The 22,299-nt window shown below is 43.0% G+C and overlaps 1 protein-coding gene across 1 annotated transcript in view; it reads left to right on the top strand.

Annotated features, from left to right (window-relative positions):
• Positions 1–22,299, top strand: part of sorcs2 (sortilin-related VPS10 domain containing receptor 2) — a 182,741-nt gene that overhangs the window by 134,451 nt on the left and 25,991 nt on the right. Inside the window, exons 4-7 of the mRNA XM_030779145.1 lie at positions 15,108–15,272; positions 16,445–16,518; positions 18,239–18,303; positions 20,152–20,270. Of these exons, the coding sequence (XP_030635005.1) occupies positions 15,108–15,272; positions 16,445–16,518; positions 18,239–18,303; positions 20,152–20,270 (423 nt within the window). The remainder of the gene's footprint in view (positions 1–15,107; positions 15,273–16,444; positions 16,519–18,238; positions 18,304–20,151; positions 20,271–22,299) is intronic.

Raw genomic sequence — 22,299 nt, forward strand, 5'->3', positions numbered from 1 at the left:
GAATGTTTCTGTCCCAAACTACCCAGCCCTTTTTCCCCCGTTCGCACGGGAACTCTTCACAAGTGGAGTCAAGCTCAAGCTCCGTTTCTTTTGGTTCCCAGAACGGCGGTGACTAAACGCTGCGGTCATAGTTAGCAGACGTTTCCTGTCGGTGTGACTGTAATCTCCAGCTGCTTTCATGTCCTTTTAAATGAGATCTTATCATCCTCATGAACACAGCGTGAGATGGTGCCTGAGATTCCTCTGCTCTGTGTGTGTGTGTGTGTGTGTGTGTGTGTCTGTGTGTGTTCATTAGCAGACTAGCATGGCTGCTCTGGAGTGTGTGTGTGTGTGTGTGTGTGTGTGTGTGTGTATCAATGGGAGAGGGAATCCCAAGCTAGTCTCGGCCGGTGTAGAGTCATTTAGGAAGAATTCAAGTGTCCACAAAACACAGAGAAAGAGAGAGGGAGGGAAGAGAGAGAGAGGGAGAGAGCAAGAGTGTGTGTGTGTGTGTGTGTGAGAGAGAGAGAGAGAGAGAGCGCTTGTGTGTGCGACAGACAGAGAGAAAAAGAGAGAGAGACAAAAGGAGAGAGAGTGTTAGGGAGAAAGAGAGAGAGAGAAAAGAAGGCAAAGAGAGAGAGAGAAAGGAAGGGAGTCATTAAGTAAATGAAAGAATTGCTCTCACACTGTAGTCCGCTATAGCAAACCTTGCCTCAGTAGATGACATGCCCACCGGCGTAAACAAAACATTAACATACTGCCCCCCCCCCCCCCCCCCCCCCACACACACACACACACACTTCTGGTCAGTGTCACTTAAAACATTCTTACATAAATGATAAGAAACATAATCAAAGGTACATAAAACACCCCCCCCCACACACACACACAGACACACACACACAGTGAGTTAATCAGTGAGCTGAGTTATGGAGAGAAAAAGAGTAGACAGTGAAACTGTACTTCAGTTCCTTATCTCATGTCTCATGTCAAGCACACTGCACCACACAGTTACTATGATTTAATGAGGAGAGGAGAGGAGAGGAGAGGAGAGGAGTCACCAATAAAACACTAGAGGTTTTGTGACTTGTGTTTACTGTCATAGCCATTGTCTTGTGTGAGCCAGTGGATGGACCAATGTTTATGTAATATAACATGATAAAAACATACATTTGTTTTAGATTGGACTTTTCCTCACAGAAAGCATATTAATAATCATTTTTTTAATAAGAAGGATCTCGAAACTGCTACAGAAGTCCCTTTTGTTCTGACTGTGTTTTAAGCTGTTAAAGAAAATCTATCCTCATCGAACAGACACACACACACACACACACACATTTACACTCAAACCTGCAGGGGCTTCCACTTTTCCACTTTTCCCAATGATCCCTATCGCTTCCTGTGACAAGCTGTAACAGCCCTTTTCAATTACCCTCCCACTAGTCTGGCATTGGCACACACCGCCTGCCAATCATGCGCGATTCTGAGTGCTGATTGGAGTGGGGTCATGACAGACGGCTGACATAAATGGAACGCCCATGTAGAGGCTTTCTCAGGATTTATACCCCTCCACACAGACACACACACACACACACTTACACACAGCCCAGTGCTTGGCTTTCTTCTGCTGTTTTTCATCCTTCTCAAACACAGCTGAACTCATATTAATGGAATATTCATCTACAGAAAAGAGACACAGTAAAAGGAAAGAAAAGAGGACTCCGCTTCTCTGATTGTGTAACAGTCGGAGTACAGTCAGATTAACTGTCTAGTTGCTGGATCATAATTCATATTGGCATGATTAGACAGAATTTGTCTCTTTGATTTTTGGACATGTGTATTTTGTTTGTTTTTGTTCTGGCTGTGTATTTCATTAACAGCATAAACTTAAGACTTAAGCTCCATTTACAATGATTAACCCACTGAAAGCAACAAATAGTAGCAACTTTAGAAACTTAAAAAAACCCCAAAACCTTGAGACTAAGAGCCTGGCTTTGTGAGTCTGATCATGAAACACCATCTTCTGCCACCTGATTTAAATGAGTGTTGAATTATATGCATCTTTTGCTTTTATAAACTCATGAAAGATGTTTCCCAGTATAATATAAAGTTCGGATGTCCCTACTGTACGAGTTAAGGTAGGTTAAGAGCCAGTGCGTAAAACAATCACAGATTTGACTAAACTCTAAATATAGTGGGAATCGTGGGTGGCTGTATTGGTGGGGTTTTTGACAGGGGGGTTGTCGGAGAATTTGACTGTGGGTGTGGGAGGGTGATGGGGGGGGGGAATAGGGGGTGGGTGTTGTTTGACAGTGGAGCGGGTGGGCAGCTCTCCTGTTTGGAGCTGTCTTTTTTTTTTTGCCTCTATTACCTTGTCAGTGTGTGTGTCCCCTGGTGCTGTGAGTCGTGACTCTCCCTCTCTCTCTCTCTCTCTCTCTCTGTCTCCCTGTCTCTCTCTCTCTCTCACACACACACACACACACACACACACACACACTCTTCCTTGCCCGCTAAGTTCAGGTCGACCAGCAGGTCGTGAATAACAGCTGTATACCTCTGACTCACCGGGAGAAAATCACAGCGTTTCTTTTTTTCTCTCTCTCTCTCGCTCTCCTGCTATAAAATATGCTATATTATTTATGGCTGGGTGACTGTGCCCACTCAATAGCATTGACTCATACTAATCCATTAACAACCACTCTCCACAGCTGTGAAAACAAGAGTGCTAAGCCCAGGTCTGTACCCACACTCCTGAGAAAGAATGAGAGAGAGAGAGAGAGAGAGAGAGAGAGAAAAAGCAAGAGAGAAAGAAAGAGATGATTAATAATGTGTTTCAGTGGGAATCAGATTTTCTCTTATTTACACAAAGTCATGATTTCAGGCTTTTGACTATTGCACTAAAAAAAACCCAAACAAACAAACAACAACCAAAAAAAAACAGCTGGAATGTTTTCGCTGGCTCTCCTCCCTCGTTCACCCAGGAAAGTTTAGGAGCGCCCAAGGACGACTGTCCCCGCGGCGATGGTGCCGTTACCGGGGAAACCTGGCCGCAGCCTTGAGATCGGCTTTCAGAGGGAATTCGGATGAGCCTTGAGGCGGAAAGGAGGGATTCGATTTCTCTGTCTCTCTCGCTCTCTCTCTCTCTCTCAATCCCTCTCTTTCTCCCTCCCTCACTCTTTCTCTCTGTCGGCCTGTAATACACACAGACAAAGTTGGATTCACCCATCACCTTCAGCTCATTCTTATTGCTTGACTGAGCCATTGTGTTAGTGTTGGGTCTGTAAGCCAGAGGCATATGTCACCGACATCAACTGTTAGTTAAGGACTGCGGTTGGGGTGGAGGTGGGGTGAGGGGTTACACCACCACCAAACCTACGCATTGTCCTAAGATTCATTACACATGGTAAAGCAATGTTGCTAAAGCAACAGCCATATGATAAACAATTAATTAAAAAATTTACATCAATTTTTTTTTAATCAAATTTACATTCTTCTCTGAAAATTTAAATAAATGTATAAACTCACTCACTCTGTTTCTCTCTATCAGTCTCTCTCTTTCTCAGTCTATCTATCTATCTATCTATCTATCTATCTATCTATCTATCTATCTATCTGTCTGTCTGCCTGTCTATCTATCTATCTATCTATCTATCTATCTATCTATCTATCTATCTATCTATCTATCTATCTGTCTGTCTGCCTGTCTATCTATCTATCTATCTATCTATCTATCTATCTATCTATCTATCTGTCCATCTATCTATCTGTCCATCTATCTATCTATCTATCTATCTATCTATCTATCTATCTATCTATCTATCTGTCTGTCTGTCTGTCCATCTATCTATCTGTCTATCTATCTATCTCTCTATCTCTCTGACTCTCTCTCTCTCTCTCTGTCACCCTTTCACTTTTACTGTCTTCCCACCTCTTCAGCATCACTAAGACAAAAGGTCAATAGCACAGTGGGTGAAAAGTGTGTCCGTCTCCGAGGAAAAATCAATGGGATACATGTTTTACTCCGTCCATTTATTTCTCAAAGGAGCCTCCGAACTCTCCTTTTCTTTTCCTTCCTTCCTTCCGTCCCCCCCCCCCTGCTGTTTTCTTTCCGTCTCTCCTGTTTGTTCAGAGTGTCAGTGGGAGTGCAGATAAGCAGAGAGAGGAGTCCACGGCCAGGCTGTTTAAACTCCAAACCTCAGCTCAGACCCCGCTGTTGACTCTGTTAATATAAGACAGAGCTAACAGTATATCCGTATGGAAGATGGGTGGATTCCCTCCAAAAAAACGCCTTTTTATAATGTGACGCATGACACAAGCAGTTACGCTTAGCCGCGGTCGACTTGGCTGTGTATTTAAGCTTTATCAGATGAATGCATCTTGGCGCAGTTGAATGCGAGATAATAATTTCTTATCTGACTGTACATGATTATGACAGTTATGGCAGGTTGATGACACTGCATTGGCTTTTCGATCAGGATTTCCAGTCAACTGTGTCTAAAAGTATCAGACCACACAGTCTCTTCTCTGAGGGGAAAATCTGGCCTTCTATCAGATTATTTCTCTTTCACTTTTCCTTTCCATGGCATCTGTCCATCCTAGCTAATGGATCTCATAAAGGTTTTCCGCGTTTTCTTTTTTTCCTTTTTTTTTTTTTTTTTGTAATTTGTCGAACAGCAGTAATCTCCGCCAGTCATTTTCTCGCTTCAACACAGCAGGTCTTTAAAAAAAAAAAAGAACCAAAATGAAAAAAGAACGAGGCATAATTTTTTTTCTATCAAAAATTAGAAACCTTGATAAATAAAAAAAACAAAAAAACCCCAGAAAAACAACATCCAATTGTTCAGTACCATTCCACAGAAATAAATTTTTTGTTCTTCCTCTTCTTTCCAACCCTCTCTTCCTTCAGTCTCTCTCCTGTTCTCTCCTCATTCTCTCTCTCTTCCCTTCTTAACTCCATCCTTTATTTTATCCTTCACCATCACTACCACAGTTTTTAGCACAGTCAACATTACCGAAATTGGCTGCAAGCACAACAGTCTACTAGACTGGGAAAGGCTTCCGTGTTTTGTCCGTTAATCAGTGGAGGCTTACAACAGGAACAGTTTTAGAAGTCATTATAGAGGACGCCTTGTTTGGTCAGGCGTGTGGTTGAATTAAGCAGCCGTATCCAAAGCCATTTTTCTCTCCTTTCACAAAAGGCCTATGTCAGACAAACACACTCAAATTACAATTAATCACACCACCGAACCCTTAATGGATGATGACATTAGAAGAGCCGTCAAGTGCAAGGTTATTAGACTTTGTGTGCAGTTTTTGTGTGTGTGTGTTGTGTGTTTGTGAGTGTATGTGTGTAAGTGTCTGTGTGTGTGTGTGTGTGTGTGTGTTTGTAAGTATGTCTGTGTGTGTGTGTGTCACTGCATCTGTGTGTATGCCTGTTCAAAGCGGGCATTATGAAAACCCCCTGGATCCACTTGTATTTACTCACTCTTCAAACTAAAAGCCAAAGACAGGTCTGCTCCAGTCACTGCAGGTAATCAATCAGAGGTGTCGACAGGCCTGGGCACAGGCGTCCCATTCTATAAAATTCAGATTTAAAGAAAAAAAAAAACCTTTCTCTGCCAGTAACAACATTGACTGAGCCTAAATAGTACACTAACCGCTAGTCTACATTAGTCAAGCCGAATGACAGCTGTGATATATTTTATGAGGAGATTTTGCACAGTAAGGAGGTTCTGCTAAGGTCGTGACCACAGCTTTGTGCTTGTAATGACTGAGGTTTAAGTCAAGCAGTTGATCAGCAATTCTGTCGCTGATGTCTGCAAGCAGTGTTCGTTGCCATGGCCAACCGCACTGACGCCCCATTGGTCACAGTCAATGTCAGTCAGTTGATGAGGCGGTCCAAGTGCACTGAGCGCAGTGTTATAGAGATAAATGAGGAATCCTGGGATTATGTTTCCAAACATTATATTTTAAGGCTTAGTTTCAGTTTGTAAGCCTGCAAATGACTTATTTGACTAAAGACAAAATCTAGGTCTCTAATGGGCTAGATAGAGGTCACATGATATCCATAGTCGAACAGTGGGGCATGACTTTTTAATAGCCTTCACATCATTTGTAGTTAGGCCAGAAATTTGCCTCAGTTCAGCCTGTGACATGACTCTGTCTCTCAACCTGATTCTCTCTCAGTGCCTTCCATCCTCCCCCTCTCTCCTTCACACACAGTCCAGCAGACTGCAAGGTTTATTTGTGTGGATTAATGTCTTATCAGAGATTAATTAATGACATGTCTTAATTAGTGTGTGAAAAATCATCAGACCATTCCTCTTATCTTCTCTTTGCATAGAATGTATTCTGTACTTAACACAGGAATTCTTTACTTAACACAGATACTCTGTACTTAACACAAACAGTCTATACTTAATGCAAACATTTTGCGCTTAACGTAAATATTCTACATTAACAGAGATATTCCATACGTAATACACTCATTCTGTACTTAAAATAGATATTCGGTACTCAACAAAGATATTTTGTACTTAGACATTCTGCACTTAACACAGATATTGTGCACTTAACATAAGCATTCTGTTCCTGAGACAAGGTCTAAGGTACATTATAAGGTACATTGTGTTAAAGGACCTCTAATCTTCTACATTTGTGATTAACCTTTATTTACCTTGTCCTTGTAGGCCCTCGAGAGATGTCCTTTAGTTTTCAACATTACAGCTTAGTCACAGTAACCATTTTATGTCACTGCAAACACTCACTGGTTTAAAAAAAATTCCATTTTGCCTCAGTGAGATAACATAATGGTCTGACAGACAACTATTTGACTGGTAGCTTTAAACAACCCCCCTGACCTTGTTAAAATACGCCCCCTCCTCCTGCTCAAAAAATGTTGATGTAATTGTGTTATTCTACCAGAAGGGATCTGCACAGCTGGCCTGGTTTCCACATTAAAAGGGGGGAAAGGAAGAGGGGATTACACACACACACACACACACACACCACCCTTTACCATCACTGGGATCGACACTTTTGGGATAAGTCCCTATTCCCTGCTGGGAAAACCAAGAGGATTTAATTCTTCCATGGTGAATCCCTGACTTTCCAACCCAAACAGACATAGCGGGATTTGGGCGTCAAGTCTTATTGCGCATTCTGCTGTTCCAAAGCTGTCTTAATATTCACTTCAGGATGGATATTTCAGTGTAACCTCTTTTTGATTTCTACATCGGCGTACCTTTTGAGTTCTAGAGTGTGATCCTGATTTTGCATGGTTTTGACAGTTGGTTGTCACCGTAATCTAACTTACTGGTTCAATATAAGGTTGGTACAGAGACTGTATTAGAAAACATTTATTCATGAAATTCCTCCTTTGATTTATCTAAAGTTCCCCAATAGTATTCGAAGAGTGATATTTTTCTTCTGCCAGGAAAGGCAAAACACTGTTTTGAAAAAAAGTATGTTTTCAAAGTGAATATACTGTACTTTTAACCAAATTATGGAACCAACATGAACTTGAAACAGAAAGGAAACCATACCTTTGTGAGGAGGAGTGTGGAGGAACAAGCTAACAGCAGAGTTATGGGACAAATTTCTCATCAAAGAGAGCGGATCCTATATTGCGACACAGTTGGTATTTTCGTGCTCTCTCTCTCTCTCTCTCTTAGGTTAACCACGTGCCTTATAAATCTGACGTAATAAAGGTTTTGTGATAGCCTTTCTTAACAGGCCAATATAGGTCTATAGGTCTATTTGTAAAGGTGTGTAACGCACGTTAAAATGGCGGGAGCTGAACTAATAAGGTTGTAGTTGAAGGCGAAGATTCCAAATTAGAGAGATAATTGTACTACTGAACTCGTACGTCAGGCTATAGACATCAAAACACTTTCGCGCAAAACCACCTTAATTTGAATAATAACACATCACGCAAATAGGCCTAAATAATTTAAAGGGTATGTTAAATACGGAAAATAAGGCGTTGAAGGCGTTAATGCGTCATCAGTAAGCTATTGAATCACACGCAGTTCGGGAACTTGCTTGGGCATTTTGCATACATAACTTTCTCTATACAAGCACATAGGTGGCCGTTATTGTTTCTGTTATTAAATCAGACCTTGTGGGTACATGGGCCGGCACTGGTTGGTAGATACAGCAATCCATTCGTGTAACTTTCCCCCGAAAACTGTTTCTATGAATTTGAAATGGTTGTTGATTTAAGGACACCAAACTTCGATATCTGGAAACGTCTAGCGGTTTTCGGAGAATGGAAGGGGGAATCCTATCCTTTGTGGCTGACTTCAGACTGTCAGACCTGTTGTGACACTTCACTAATATTTACTGCGGAATACAGAGAATGAATTCTCAGCTTCGTGCATCCAGAACTCCGTAATGAAGCAGACCTGATGAATCTTCCCTAGGCGCCGCTAACCGGACGTTGCTCTAATTATTCTGGTTTCAAAATTAAGCGTTCATTAAATGCTCTTAATTCTTCATCGTCGTTGTCTCCATCTGGCTTTTGTGAAGCGTTCTGTACCACAGTTCCTTCCTGTTCTTCAGTGTAATTATACGGATGGATGGGAAAACCCGGTTTTACATCCTGACAGTTAACGAACCAGGGAGACATGGGTGAGCACGTGCCGCCGGTGCGCATAGACACGGTTTGTCATCTAACCTGATGTTTTGTTTTGTGTTGTTCTTCTGCTGACCGTCAAAAATAATGTCATTGATTTGAGAACCTCAGTTAGAAACTTTCGTATGTATAGATAATAATTTCAGTGCCCGTGCTGCTCCTCACTGTTAAAAGCAGACTGAAACAGAAACTGAAACTCCTAATAAACTCATACAGTGCAACCAAACAGTACAATTGCAGCGCTAAAAGTATCACAGCCTCTTACTTAAAGTACCACTGGATTAATACAAACGTTATTACATTGCAAGAAGTTATTACGTTACGTTATTAAATTCAAGTGTGAGACAATCTTGGTTCATGTCAGTTACAAAACACGAAGAACGCACACTCTCAGACGTCCCCGCCCCAATTGTATGTGTGCCAGAGACATATTGTGTGCGTTTGGTCAGTTTTTCCGTTCTGGTTGAGAACACTTGTACTGCTCCTCATCCTTCCTCTAGCTGAGTTTTTCAGTGATAAAAGTGGTCCATAATAAGGACAAATCAGCATAAAAATCCATTAATATGTTAAGTGTCTGCAAAACCACCCAATTTTGCACCTCTTATCTGCAATTAAGCTCATTTTTGTGGGAGATATCTGTTAAGAATTACTGCTCGAATTACTATAAGGTCTATTAGCCCGCCCATAGGCTACTTACATTTGCCGTTTTCCCGTCCCATTGAAGCTAATTTAGTTTTACACTTGGATATGCAGTTGTGAAGCAATTCGGGCAGGGTTCGAACTACGGGGGGGATTGGGAGGTCTGACCCCCCTAATTAACACTTGGACCCCCTCCCCCAAAAGAGGTAAAAACAACAGTTCGAGGGGGTCGAAACATTTATATATCCTATGCTACAGCCCTGGAGACAAAGTTGACCCCCCACCCCCCAAATTGTCATTGTATAATGCGCACTCTGAATTCGGGATTGTAACATCTTGTGGAGGCCGCATAGAACATTCTTTGGAGTGCAGCCCCCCAATGAGTCAATGATTTAGAAGTTTAAGACTAAAATTGTCGGCTGAAGTTGTTGTAGAAGTGATTAACCTTGGCATCGACGCATTCTGCTCCCCGCATATTCTAATATATTACATTAATATACACAAATATATACTTTATCTTCAATCGCTACCCTTTTATACGGCTGCATAAAGTGGTCGTCGTGGCAGCGCGTTACTGAGAAATCGCGCCACGCATACATTATGAACTATCAAATTCTCGAGCCTCTGAAAGAATTGCGCTCTGTTAACGAGCGGAAATGAATTTGCTTGCTCCGGCATATTCGGTGCTGTTTTTTAATAGCACTCTATTCGTAAAAGACTGTTTACTCATAAAAGTTTCTATATTGTCAGCCCTTGTTTCTACATCGTGCAAGGGTGTGTGTGTGTGTGCGTGTGATAGAGAAAGAGAGAGGGAGAGAGAGCGAGAGTGAGAGAGAGAGAGAAGAATTTACAAACAAGCAGTCAGCCCAGGCTCTGAATAGTGTTAATGATAATTCAAATCCAACGCAGACGTTGATAATTCTCCGCGCTGCATTCCAGCTCGCGGTCGTAAATTCTCACTGGGCCGTATTAGCATAGTTCGTTCTCTCTCTGATATTTTTTAATTTATTGATTTGTTGTTTTTCTGCAAAGAGAAAAATTAAAAAAAAAACTTGAAATAAGAAGTCTTTTGAGAACAAAAACGCCCCAGAAAGCCACGGAGTAAGTTTCCAGACGTGACGTTTGACCCAGGGTCAAGGCGAAGTCAGGAAGTTTGTTTCCCAGAGCACATATCATTTTTAAGGAGAATCGGAGACGAGAGTTGACCTCCCCGTAATTGTTCTGCTGACCTCACGACATATGCGACCCCTGTGTGTGAGCAGAGCTGTCTGGACTACCAGCGTGGAGCGTGCTCGTGCCCACCCCCGCCGCACGCAACTGCAGAATGGGAAATGAAGAGCATTAATGATTATTTATAAAAACACTCTCGTTTACTCTTGCTCCCTGGAAACCAACCTCTCCCTCGCATCTAAAATCCCTTCTGCCCTCTCTCTCTCTTTATTCTGTGACCCCCTCCTCTCGCCCACTTCCTCAATTTCATTCCTTCATTCTCTTTTACCCCCCCCCCCCCCACCATTTTTTTCTCAGCAGAAGTGAGTGCATGACAATCCTACTCTCAGTTACTGAAGATAAAGTTAATCGAATTCTGTGGGCAGTGCTTGTTCAACACTGGCTCTTTAATTGTTTGTGGCAGCAGTTAGCCTCTCTCTCATGTAGGCCAATGTAGGGTTACATTACTCTCTCTCTCTCTCTCCTTCCAGTTTTTCATTTTCAGCCTTGTGTGTCATTGGTTTCTGTGGCTGTGGGGCTAGAATGTGACTGTTCACTGTTGAGTTTGGGAACCTAAGCTGAGTGATCATGACAGGAAAAGGTTTTGATGGCTCTTGTTTCACACAGAGCTTGATTGTGACAAATTGCTTGTTTGAGGACTGGATTTTTGTGGAGAGGCATTTGAAGTCTCTCTCTCTCTCCCTCTCTCTCTCTCTCTCTCTTTCTCACTTTCTCTCTCTCTCTCTCTCTCTCACACACACACACACACACACACACACACACAAATACCTTCACAAAGATGTAACCTACATACCAGTACTGCTCTTGATCTTCCACATAATTGTTTTCTCCCTCTCTCTCTCTCTCTCTCTCTCTCTCCCCTCACCCTCATGGTCTCTCTCTCTCTCTCTCACACACACACACACACACACTCACGCGCGCACACACACACACACTCACACACATTCGTTCATACATTCTCTTGTATGTGTATGTGTTCACACCTGTGTCTTAGCATTAGAGGAGCTTTGGAAGGAGCAGTGGCAGAAGAGTGAAAGGTGAGAGTTTGACTGAGTCTTCCTGCACAAAGAGCAGAGTTCACTGAGACAACCTGCCTTCTTCATGTAAAGGTCGTTCGCCTGTCAGTCACACTCTTACTCAGAGAGGGAGAGAAAGAGAGAGAGACACAGAAAGGAAACAGAGAGAGAGCAAGAGAGAGAGAGCGAGAGATGAAAAGATTGACAGATAAGAGCAGAGAGAGAGAGATTGGAAGATATGAACAGTAGTAAACTGAGAGCCATGCTTACCCCCAGTATGAGGTAAAAAAGACAGTAAGAAAGAGGCCACCATTAGAGCAATGAGAGACAGAGACAGAAATGGTACAGAGAGATTCAGTGGAGTGACTGGAGTGACTGTGTAACAGTGGCCACTCAAGCCTACGCCTGTCACTGGCATTGAGCACGGAGGGAGAGAGAGAGAGAGACAGAGACACAAACAGAGAAAGAGAGAGAAGGAGAGACAGAGAGAGAGAGATATCCCCTCCTTCCCTTTTCAATCCTCCAACCCCCTTCTGTCCGTATTGAAAAGGCTGCGAGTTCTCTATGGAGTGGAGCCAAAATGGAGTTCAGAGCTGGCTGTCTGGACAGTTTCTGCAGCGTGTTGGACAAATGCACTCGTCTTCTCGCACAGCGATAAATGTAGTGCTCTCTCTCTCTCTCGGTATGATTAATGCATCGGTGATGTACCTCAGGGCACAGAGCTTTCTAAACGCTTTTCTCTCACTCGCTCACCACTGTCATGTCAGAGTCGCACACACACACACGCACACAAAACCCACCATTCCTAGTCAGTGACTACACAAACACCTACAGCCCAAACTCCCCCCCCCCCCCCCCCCCCCTGGTTTTTTATAACCGAAAGCTCTTAGCCAGGGATGTGCATGTGTTTAAGCATGCAACTGTTAACCACACGCCAACTTCTCAGACTGTTACTTCATCTTTGAGTAACATTACGATAAACTGAGTTCACAAGTTTTAAATAAAACTCTTGGAAGATCTCTGATTTTTAAAAACAACAGGAGAGCCTTATAACTCACTCTACTGTCTTCTTTGCCACTTAGCACACAAACAGAACATTCTGGACTTTCCCTTCCTGATATTTATAGTATCTCAATTACATGTATAATTGATCTGGGCTTTCGTATCATTCTCTCACTGTCTAATTCTCTCTTTGCGTAATCTGCTAGCTGGCTTTAGGTCAGCCAGGCCTCAGTTTTCTCTGCGTGGGCTTCTCTCTCTCTCTCTCTCTCTCTCTCTCTCTTTCTCTCTCTCTCTCTCTCTCTCTCTGGATATCAAACCTGCCAATTTGCATCTGTAATTGGGCGGAAAGCATTTTTGTGCCAGAGCTACGTCTACTGTGTATCAACCACAAAAGACATTCGCCACGCTTTCTCTCTCTCTCTCTCTCTCTCTCTCTCTCTGTCTCTCTGTGTGTGTGTGTGTGTGTATGTGTGTGTGTGTGGCAGTCGTCTGTCTGTGTTTATGTGAAGGTCCCCAGAGGGAAAACCCAATGACTGTGAACCAAAACACAGCTCATTCAAATCACTATAGCCTCATGAATATTTCTGCTCATTAGAACCATGAGTAATTAGGTCAGTAAAACCCACATGGGAGTGTTCACCAGCGTTATGCAGATGTAGGCTAACAGTGTAACGTGGTTTCATTTGGGAAATGCAGGTGACTTGACAGGAAAGAGATCATTGTGTTGAACATGAGAGTGGTGTACATAATGAAACATCATGAAAGAAAGAACTTTGTGTGTGTGCGTGTGTGTGTGTGAGAGAGAGAGAGAGAGAGGGAGAGCACCATTTATTCATAGAGAGCTCTATTATTATTATTATTATTATTATTATTATTGTTATTGTTATTATTAATATTATTACTATTATTATTACGTTTGGGGTGTTTTTTTGTATAACAGATTTTAGGAATTATACATACTGATCCTCAAAGAAATTAAAAGTTCATTTTGTTATTTCATCCAATAAGTGACAAAGACGACTGGCTTTATTCGAAAAGTTAAGTTAATCATGGTGTTCAAGGCGACAGGCTAGTAAACGCTCTTTCGGATGTGACCAAACAATTATGTGTTCGTGCATTTACTTTGCTCGGCCTCTCAGGCCTATACCTCCTCACAACTCTCCATCCTCCTCTGGGAGAGATACAGGAAGTTATTCCGTCGCTTTTATCCGTTCAGTACAATCGGAGCTCTGTGCTGTAACTGTATGAGTTATTGCTGCCAGAAGAAAGTTTTGGAGAGAATTCTCTTTTCTTTCCCGAAGACTTTGTTTCGTAGTGGATAACTTGTTTCACAGAGGCCTCTTTGAGACTCATGTCTCTCCAGCTGCCATGCCTCTAGAGGTTTTTAAAGCTTGTTTCTCTGTGAGGAAATCGAATCTCCCCAAAGTTAATTTCACCCGATCATTTGTGTACTCAAACGCTTGAACAACAGCCCCACCCATAGGCCGTCAATGGTAATTCACTTTTAGGGGCACGGATTCGATTCATCCTTGAAAGAAATTAGGCAAATGATGGCATCTGGGTATTAACTCGAGTTGGACCGTTAGTTTGTCCTCCCGTCTGTCTTCTCATTTAAATAGTAGCCACTGATTGTTTACTAAAACTACATCACACTTAACACATGAGGGTCTTTCATGTGCTAGGATGCCGGTAATATTCGTTGTTACCCGGTTCTTCTTGCTTTGTATTTCCTTTACTGTCTGAGGATACACCACAGATTTTCTATATATGCAGCTAAAGTTCTTCGCCGTTGACAGATCCAGATAAAAGTCTGAAGATGGGCATGCACCACGTGGCGGGACCGCGCGCTCATGATTTTTTCCCTGCCTGCGTCAAGGCGCAGGACCCTTAATTGTTCCCCGTCCACCCATGCTTATGTCGTTTAAGCAGTCGTTGCAAATAGATAGAGGGGCTGGAAGAATGTCAAACAGTTACTGGTCTGTAACAGTGACAAAGCGTTGATGACTGGTCTGGCCGTCCCACTTCACCACGCTCTCTATAGATGTTCGTAGTTATGTCAAACCACACAAAAGACCGTGAGCTCGAGGCCAGTGCTTTGTACACGAGCGCTCACTTCTTCATAATAAGGTATTGGAAATGTATGTGGGCCGAGATTTTTGTCTGAGAGTCAAATCACGCGCAGAGCAACGGCCGCTTATTACGAATTATGCAACCATCACCTGTAATTGTCTTGAATTTCGAAAACGTAGCAATGACTGTTTGATTCTTTAATCTCGAACAACACAAACAGGCTCATGAAGTGATTGACAAATGGGTAAACGTTAATTCATAGAATTTTTCAACAACAAATAAATTAGTTTGCCTGTTTGGGCTTGCAATGCGTGTGTGTCAAAGATCCATGATCACGGGTTACCTCTTCATATAATTGTATGTGGGTTGTTAAATCGTTAAATTCATAATTCCTCCCTAATTCTTTTAAAGCCTGATTCACTTGTGTAATTGTTTGTTTGTTGGGTTTCTTTTGTATTTTGTACTTAATACAGTAATCCGTACCTACAACGACAGTATTACTACAGTTATTCATTAGTGTAATTGTCTTTGTGCAGGTGATTCTCGTGAGCTCCACCATAAACGAGCGAGAACAAATGCTTTTCATCAGCACAGATGAGGGTGCGTCCTTCCAGAGACAACCTCTCTCCTTCAACGTGGATACGTTACTCTTCCACCCCAGCGAGGAGGATAAACTGCTGGCCTACAGTAAAGAGGGCAAGGTGAGACACCACGTTGTTGTTGCTTTATTCATGAGTTGATCGTTGCAGCGTGAATTAACAGAGTCAGTCCTTAGAAGCTTAGGAAGTGAACATTTTCGATGTGGTTGAAATCATTAATAACCTCAGCAGTAGCAGAGGGGATTTGACGCCCTCTCGTCTATTAGTACCCTTCACTGGCAAGTATAATCCGGGGGGACGTGTCAAAACGGCAGTGTCTTTCTTTTGGCGTGATAACTAATTAGTGCCTTTATTATCACAACTAATTATTGTATGTGCCAACACAATCAAAAGTTACCAGATTAGCCAGCTCACATGGGATTTAGCAACTCAGTCCCGTTCAATCCAGATCGAATTTCCCAAATCCCGTGGTTTTTTTTGTTTGTTTTGGGTTTTTTTGCTGAGATGCACTGGTGTGACTCTAAACCCGTATTTAGCCCAGCTCAGGTCTGCGGTATTGGCAATCTCATTATCACTGTTATGAGTGGAGGCCGGAGGATAACGCTGTTAGCCCCTTTGGCATAGCTTCGGCTGTCGTGCGCTAAAGAGCATGTTTACGCTTCCAAAAGGCCAGATGAAAAATGAGCCAAAGTGTGTGTACACTTTTCAGTCGATAACTCGCAAAGCCCCAGGACGATTCGTGTGCTACTCTTTGTTTATTACTTCAGATGGAAAAAAAAATAATAAAATGAGGACAGGGATGAAGAGGTTGGGGGCTTCTGGTTTTGCTACTGTATATATGTGCTCACACGCGCGCTGTGTGCGTGTAATGTTCATAGTCTTTATGAGGCGGTAGGTACATCCACAATGTTTTTTTTTATACATATGTGTGTGTGTATATGTGGTGATCGATACCATTCCATTATGGGAACAATCGATAATGAACGCACGCGCGCAAACACTCATACACGTGCACAAACAAAGCACAGCATAACTGGCCGAGATTAATTAGGCTTGTCTAGCATTCATGAACTGTGAAATTTTCTAATTTCGCTCGCAAGATCTTGCATCAGTGTGACGATACATTGTTTACTGTGCTGACACGTGCATGTTGTGTGTAATGAAATGAACTGTGCTAATTATGGCTAAATCAATGCCCGCACCCCAGAAAATTAACCCTCACGCTATACACACGTTTGTCAGGCTCTTACTCTTTCTTCTTTTCTGTCCTGCAGCTGTATGTGTCCACAGACTTGGGCCGGAAATGGACTCTTCTGCAAGAGCGAGTGACCAAAGACAGAGTTTTTTGGTAATTTGTTTTTTGATCAAACATTTAGTTTTATTGTAGACAATCGTTAATTGTCTACTTCACATTTTTAACCCCAGCTTTCAGCTGCTCTCCCTCTTTGTTCTTCCACCTCTTGCATACATCTCTCTGTTTACACTCTCTCTCTCTCTCTCTCTCTCTCTCTCTCTCTCTCTCTCTCTATCCGCCCGTGTAAAACAGTTTGTGTTGCTGCTGGTTCTGGTTCAGTGCCACTCCAGCTGGGACTCTAAGCTCTGGGCCGACGTGATTTATTTGTCCGCATAGACACACCAATCAAATCCAACCTGAGCTCTCTCTCTCTCTCTCTCTCTCTCTCTCTCTCTCTCTCTCTCTCTCTCTCTCTCTCTCTCTCTCTGTCATTTCTTTCTCACTCTCTCCAGTCACATTGTGCCACCTTTTTGTCCTCAGACCTCTGTCTCCCTCTCTCTTTTATTTTACATCCCTTTTTCTCATTCTTTCTTGTATCACTCCTTTTTCTTTTTGTTTTCATCTTTCATTCTCCCCTTTCAGACCTGTTCTCTCTCTCTCTCATCCGCTGTTACTCGCAGAGGTTAGACCAGCAGTAGCCGTCAGAGATATAAGATCAGGAGTCAGTCCCCAGTGGACTTTGACTGCAGTAAATTCCTTTGATATGTTTCATTTGGCTGTTGAAATTACACAGAGCCAATGAAACCACAGACAGCTTTGAGCCGGCGGTCTGATGGGCACTGGGCGTAAAACGCTGAGGTTAGCCAGGTTGTCCCTGTCTTCTGACGCCCCCCCCCCCCCCCCCATCTCTTAAAAACGTCTCTTTAAAACCTATCCCCCACGAAACAGCCCCCTCCCCCTCTACGACTTGCTGCGGAGGCCGAGACTGAATTAGCCCACTGCCGATTCCAGAACGTTCTTGTTTTTCCGGACGGAACCGCAGCTCGTAAAAGGATCGGCAGGGTGGTCCAGGGGAGGGTTCAGCAGAGATAAATCAAAACTGGCTTTGGCGGTCAGGCCGACAAGAGAGAGGGGGTGGTCTCCATCTGACTGTCTCTGTCTGGAAAGACTCTTGTGTTCTGTCCTGAAGCTTGGGTCGAAACGGAACAGGACCTGGGGTCGAAACAGAACAGGACCTGGGGTCGAAATGGAACAGGACCTGGGGTCGAAACGGAACAGGACCACAGGCCCTGCATGATCTCACTAGCTGTTATATAAACGTATAAGAAAAATGTGTCTGCAAGGTTAAGGATGACTAAGATAATGTGTGTAATTTATATTCTCAGAGAGCATTAATGTAGAAAAGGATGCTTCAGAAAATGGTTGGGGGGGAGGGGGTAAATTGGGCCCATGGGAAGTGTTTTCCGCACAGAATAATCTGGAATCCCAAACTTTTGTTTCTCTCTCTCTTTTTTTTAACTTTTGCTCTCTGTCACTGTCTGTCTCCCCCCTTTCTCTCTCACTCACACGCACGCACACACACACAGGCTGTTCTGCTAATCTCCAGTTTGCTAATTGCTTGTAAAATGGACTTTATTGGGAGAGTAATAGAGTCTTCCTATCCCTGGCCAATCTTTACTGAGGCGGAGAAATGGTTCCCGTCTGGACCGCTGACCCCACACAGCATAACAGTGTCCTAGCCCGCTGTCTGAGGAACTCCAAATAAATAAACATTTACTGTTCTGTGTGTGTGTGTGTGTGTGTGGTGGTGTCTAACTGCTGTGTACTGCTGCAGGTCAGTGTCTGGAGTGGATGTAGATCCTGACTTGGTGCATATGGAGATGCAGGACACCAGTGGAGGTAAGTGTGTGTGTGTGTGTGTGTGTGTGTGTTTCCTCTCTTCCTTCACACAAAGAGACCCCGACACTCCATTACTGTATCTTCATATCCTCTTCTTTCCTTTCTCCATCTCTCTCGCTCTGTCTGTCTCTCTCTTGCACTCTACCTTTCATCATCTGTCTGGGATAATCATTTAACCCTCACAGGGAAAGCAAAGGTGATCAGCATACTCTGTGTGTGTGTGTGCTATCTGTTACCTGCTGGTTACTGTTGGGAGAGCTACAGAGGGACTGTAAGAATGAAAGAGTGAGTGTATTGCAGAAGCCACAGAGGTGCACAGGATTAAGCAGAACCACCCCAAGGCCATGTAATGGTAAAGTGCCAAAGTTTGGTTCCCTGACCAGTGTGAGACACTGTGGATAGTGGACATTGTCCAGTCATTCACACACTGTCCTGGGCTAAATATATTACGAGCAAACTTATGGGTCAGGTTGTATTCCATTCCATTCCACTGCCTGTGTGTGTGTGTGTGTGTGTGTGTGTGTGTATGAGAAAGGGCCAGTCTGGGAATGTGTTCCATGTTGGCACCTCACAGAGCTGTGTGCATGTGTGTATGTGTGTGAAACCAGGAATGGAAGTCCCAGCTGTCTGCTGCATCAACATGTATGCACACAAGCGCGCACACACACACGCATATATCTTTCTGTATATGATAGTGGGGACTTAACGGTGACTTCCATTTTACTTTAAATAGAGATTTATAACCCTGACTACAACACCTAATAACAGTTAAAAAAAAAATTTTTTTTCCAAATACCGATAGCAAATGCCCACGAGGTCTCTACCAATCAGATATTTGTTTAGGTGCTCATGGGGCCATTCAGCACACACACACACACACACACACACACAGCTGACAGGCAGACCAAACATATGTGGCCTGGTGTGATGTTATTTCTCGTGCCAAAAACAGCAATGCTGTCACCTGTCTTAAAAGTGTGTGTGTGTGTGTGTGCGCGTGCGCGTGCGCGTGCATGCGCGTGAACACATGTGTTTACATTCAACGTTCTGGCTCCTGGCCTTCTGACATGGGTTCCTATAGTTTTTTTTATGAGAACGTGAGTATGTGTCGGAGGAACAGAAGTGAACACTCAGTCGATCTAATTGCTTTTTAATGACTCTCCACCCCCAGCCCCCCCCCCCCCCCCCCCACCCCATAAGCTGTTCTGATTAAATGTCTGGCCATTTCAATAAATTAGCCAGTCCATTTGTTCTCTTCAAATGGAAATAGAAGCAAAAACAGGAGAAAGAGAAAGAAAGAGGGACAAGAGAAGAGCAATTAAGATGCTCAGCTTGATAATACAACCTTGGGGCTATGAGTGTTGGAATGCGCTTGTTTCTCTCTCTCTCGGTTTCTTGTCATCTTTTTCTGTACTTACTTGTCACTTTAGACTAGTGTAACGAAAGCTGTTGGGTTTTAGCGTGAGGAGAGAGCTGCTGATGCAGCTGTTGTGTGAATTTTGAGACAGGGAGGCTGCTGTAACACACACACACACACACACACACATACACACACACATTGCAACTTACTAATCTCCTGCCATTTTCGCTGGGGGAAAGTAATGCGCCCAGGAAGGATGTGCCATGGGTAATACAGCTAAGAGCTTTCTGTTCTACCTGATCCTTCCCTCTCTCTCTCTCTTCTTTCTCTCTCTCTCTCTCCTCATTCCTACTTTGTGAGTACCCACAAACACACACACACACCCAACCTTACACTTACACAAAATCCTTATTTAAAGTCCTGTTCAAAAGTTTTTGAAAGTAATGTTTAATTGCATTTTGTGTGTGTGTGTATTTTCTCTAATCCAGGGTATCTGTACGTGACCTGTCTTGTTCAGAATTGTTCTGATAAGATGGTGACTGCACAGTTCCTGGGAAAGATCGACCACAACTCTCTGTCAGTCCAAGACGATTACATATTTGTGAAGGTAAAACACCAAATCCTACCTCATCCAGACAAACTGGCTCACCTAAAATACGGAAATCAGAGAGCATAAGAGAGAGTGTGTTTGTGTGTATGTGTTTGTGTGTGTGTGAGAGAGAGAGAGAGAGAGAGAGAGAGTGTTATCGAAGAAGTCTACACTAAAGAAAACACATGGAGGTCAAAGCAAATCGCTTTTAAAATCTCATTATTTCTGGAGTGGGTCAGCATCAACAAAGCACCGCAGCGTACAAAGATCATCCCGTGGGATTATCCTGGAATATAGCTCTGCCTAGGCAGGATGTGGCTCAGAGGAACAGACGGAACAGCTCTACAACACACACACACACACAGACAGACTCTCATACTCTCTCTCTCACACGAATACACACACACACACACACACACAGTTGTTCATAGTAAGAGAGATTTGAATTCTCTTTTTTTAAGATTCTGATGAAATCACTTCAGTTCCTAGTAATTGCAGAGAGATTAAAGACGCTGTTTAGCCGTTCCTGCTTTCCCAGTACTTCAGTGTCTCGTAAGCAAACACACACACACACACACACTCACTCACTCAAAACTAAAACTCAAAGCTCAAAAAAAAAAGTTGTAAAGTTATTTGTTCACTCAAGAATGTGTGTGTGTGTGTGTGTGTGTGTGAAAGAGAGCGAGGTGCTCTTTCCAGTCTTTCAGTGTGGCATGCTGTACCATATAAGGAACATCTGTTGATGCTAACTGACCTTTTTCATGTCCAGAAAGCAGGCACCGAATGTTAAGGGGCACCTCTAAAACCACATTTCCACATTTTACCCCCCTGTATCCCACGGCTCACTGTTATTACCAACAACCGGCTAATGACAGCCTCACCATGCTAAAGCTAACATTCCCAAGGCTAAATTTAGTCGTGCAGGTGCTAGCACCAGAACCCAATTCATTTCAATTCTCTATTTTTTTCAGGTGCTAATTTTGCTTACTGGAAGGCACATCCAGCATACGCGAGAGCAATAATATGGCTGACGATAGCCGTACGCTCTGTTTTATTTGTATCTGCACATGCTGAGTGACAAGGAAAATAGCACCCAGCTGTGCCATGCCCTGTCTATTTCTCTCTTTCTCTCAGCTTATTTTTCTCCTTCTCTCTCTCTCTCTCTCTCTCTCTCTCTCTCAGAATATATTTACGTCAGTGTAAACACAGTCCTTTGCACAGAGTGAACAATGGTTGGGGGGGTGGGATATAGATGGAGGGCTGTAACTATAAAATTCAAATCTTTATTAAAAGTAAACTGGATGAAACATTGTCAGATACAGTCTTCCTGCTCCTTATTCATGAAAGTCTTGTGAGAGTCATTGGTGAAAATATGAGCAGATTTCTTAGACAGAATTAGCTTTAGGGTGAGACAGCTAGACTGCCTGTTTCACATCAAAATATAAGCCAGGGGCCTTAGCCGCACCTAGCAGAGTGACATTCAGGTTTTATCCACTAGAGAAATGTTGTCTCAAATCCAGAAGTTTATGCTGATCTGACTGATTTTCAACCCCACCCCCCCACCCAGCATCACTCAGTAGCTGGCCCTGGTCTGCACCCCCTAAAACATGACACAGCATATTTCTCTCAGTACCCAGTCGAAGTCTTATTTCAGCTCCAACGCTCTATCTGTCTCTCTGTGTTATGGGAAAACTGATAAAAGACAACCTTGGAGAAGCACATAGAGACATGAGACATAAACATTGCATCCTCAGGCCAGTAATTAGAACTGTGTGTTTACTGTAGAGTAAGACAGGCACAGAGATGAGGTCATAACTCTGTTGACAGGACAACAAGACAGGAGGTGATTTTTGGCTTAAAATTACTGTTAGAGGTTTGTACTTTTACATTGCTGACTCTTCTTAGGTTAAATCAGAATAGATTTGATTTAGTTGTGTTATGTTGAGTTAGGTTAGGATTTAGTTAGGTTTAGGACAAGTGAGGGTTTGGGTTAGGTTAGGTCAGGTTTGGGTCTTGTTAGGTTTTTTTTTTTTTTATCCCTATGAGC

The sequence above is a fragment of the Chanos chanos genome, chromosome 7, assembly GCF_902362185.1.
Source record: "Chanos chanos chromosome 7, fChaCha1.1, whole genome shotgun sequence".
NCBI classification, from domain to species: domain Eukaryota; kingdom Metazoa; phylum Chordata; class Actinopteri; order Gonorynchiformes; family Chanidae; genus Chanos; species Chanos chanos.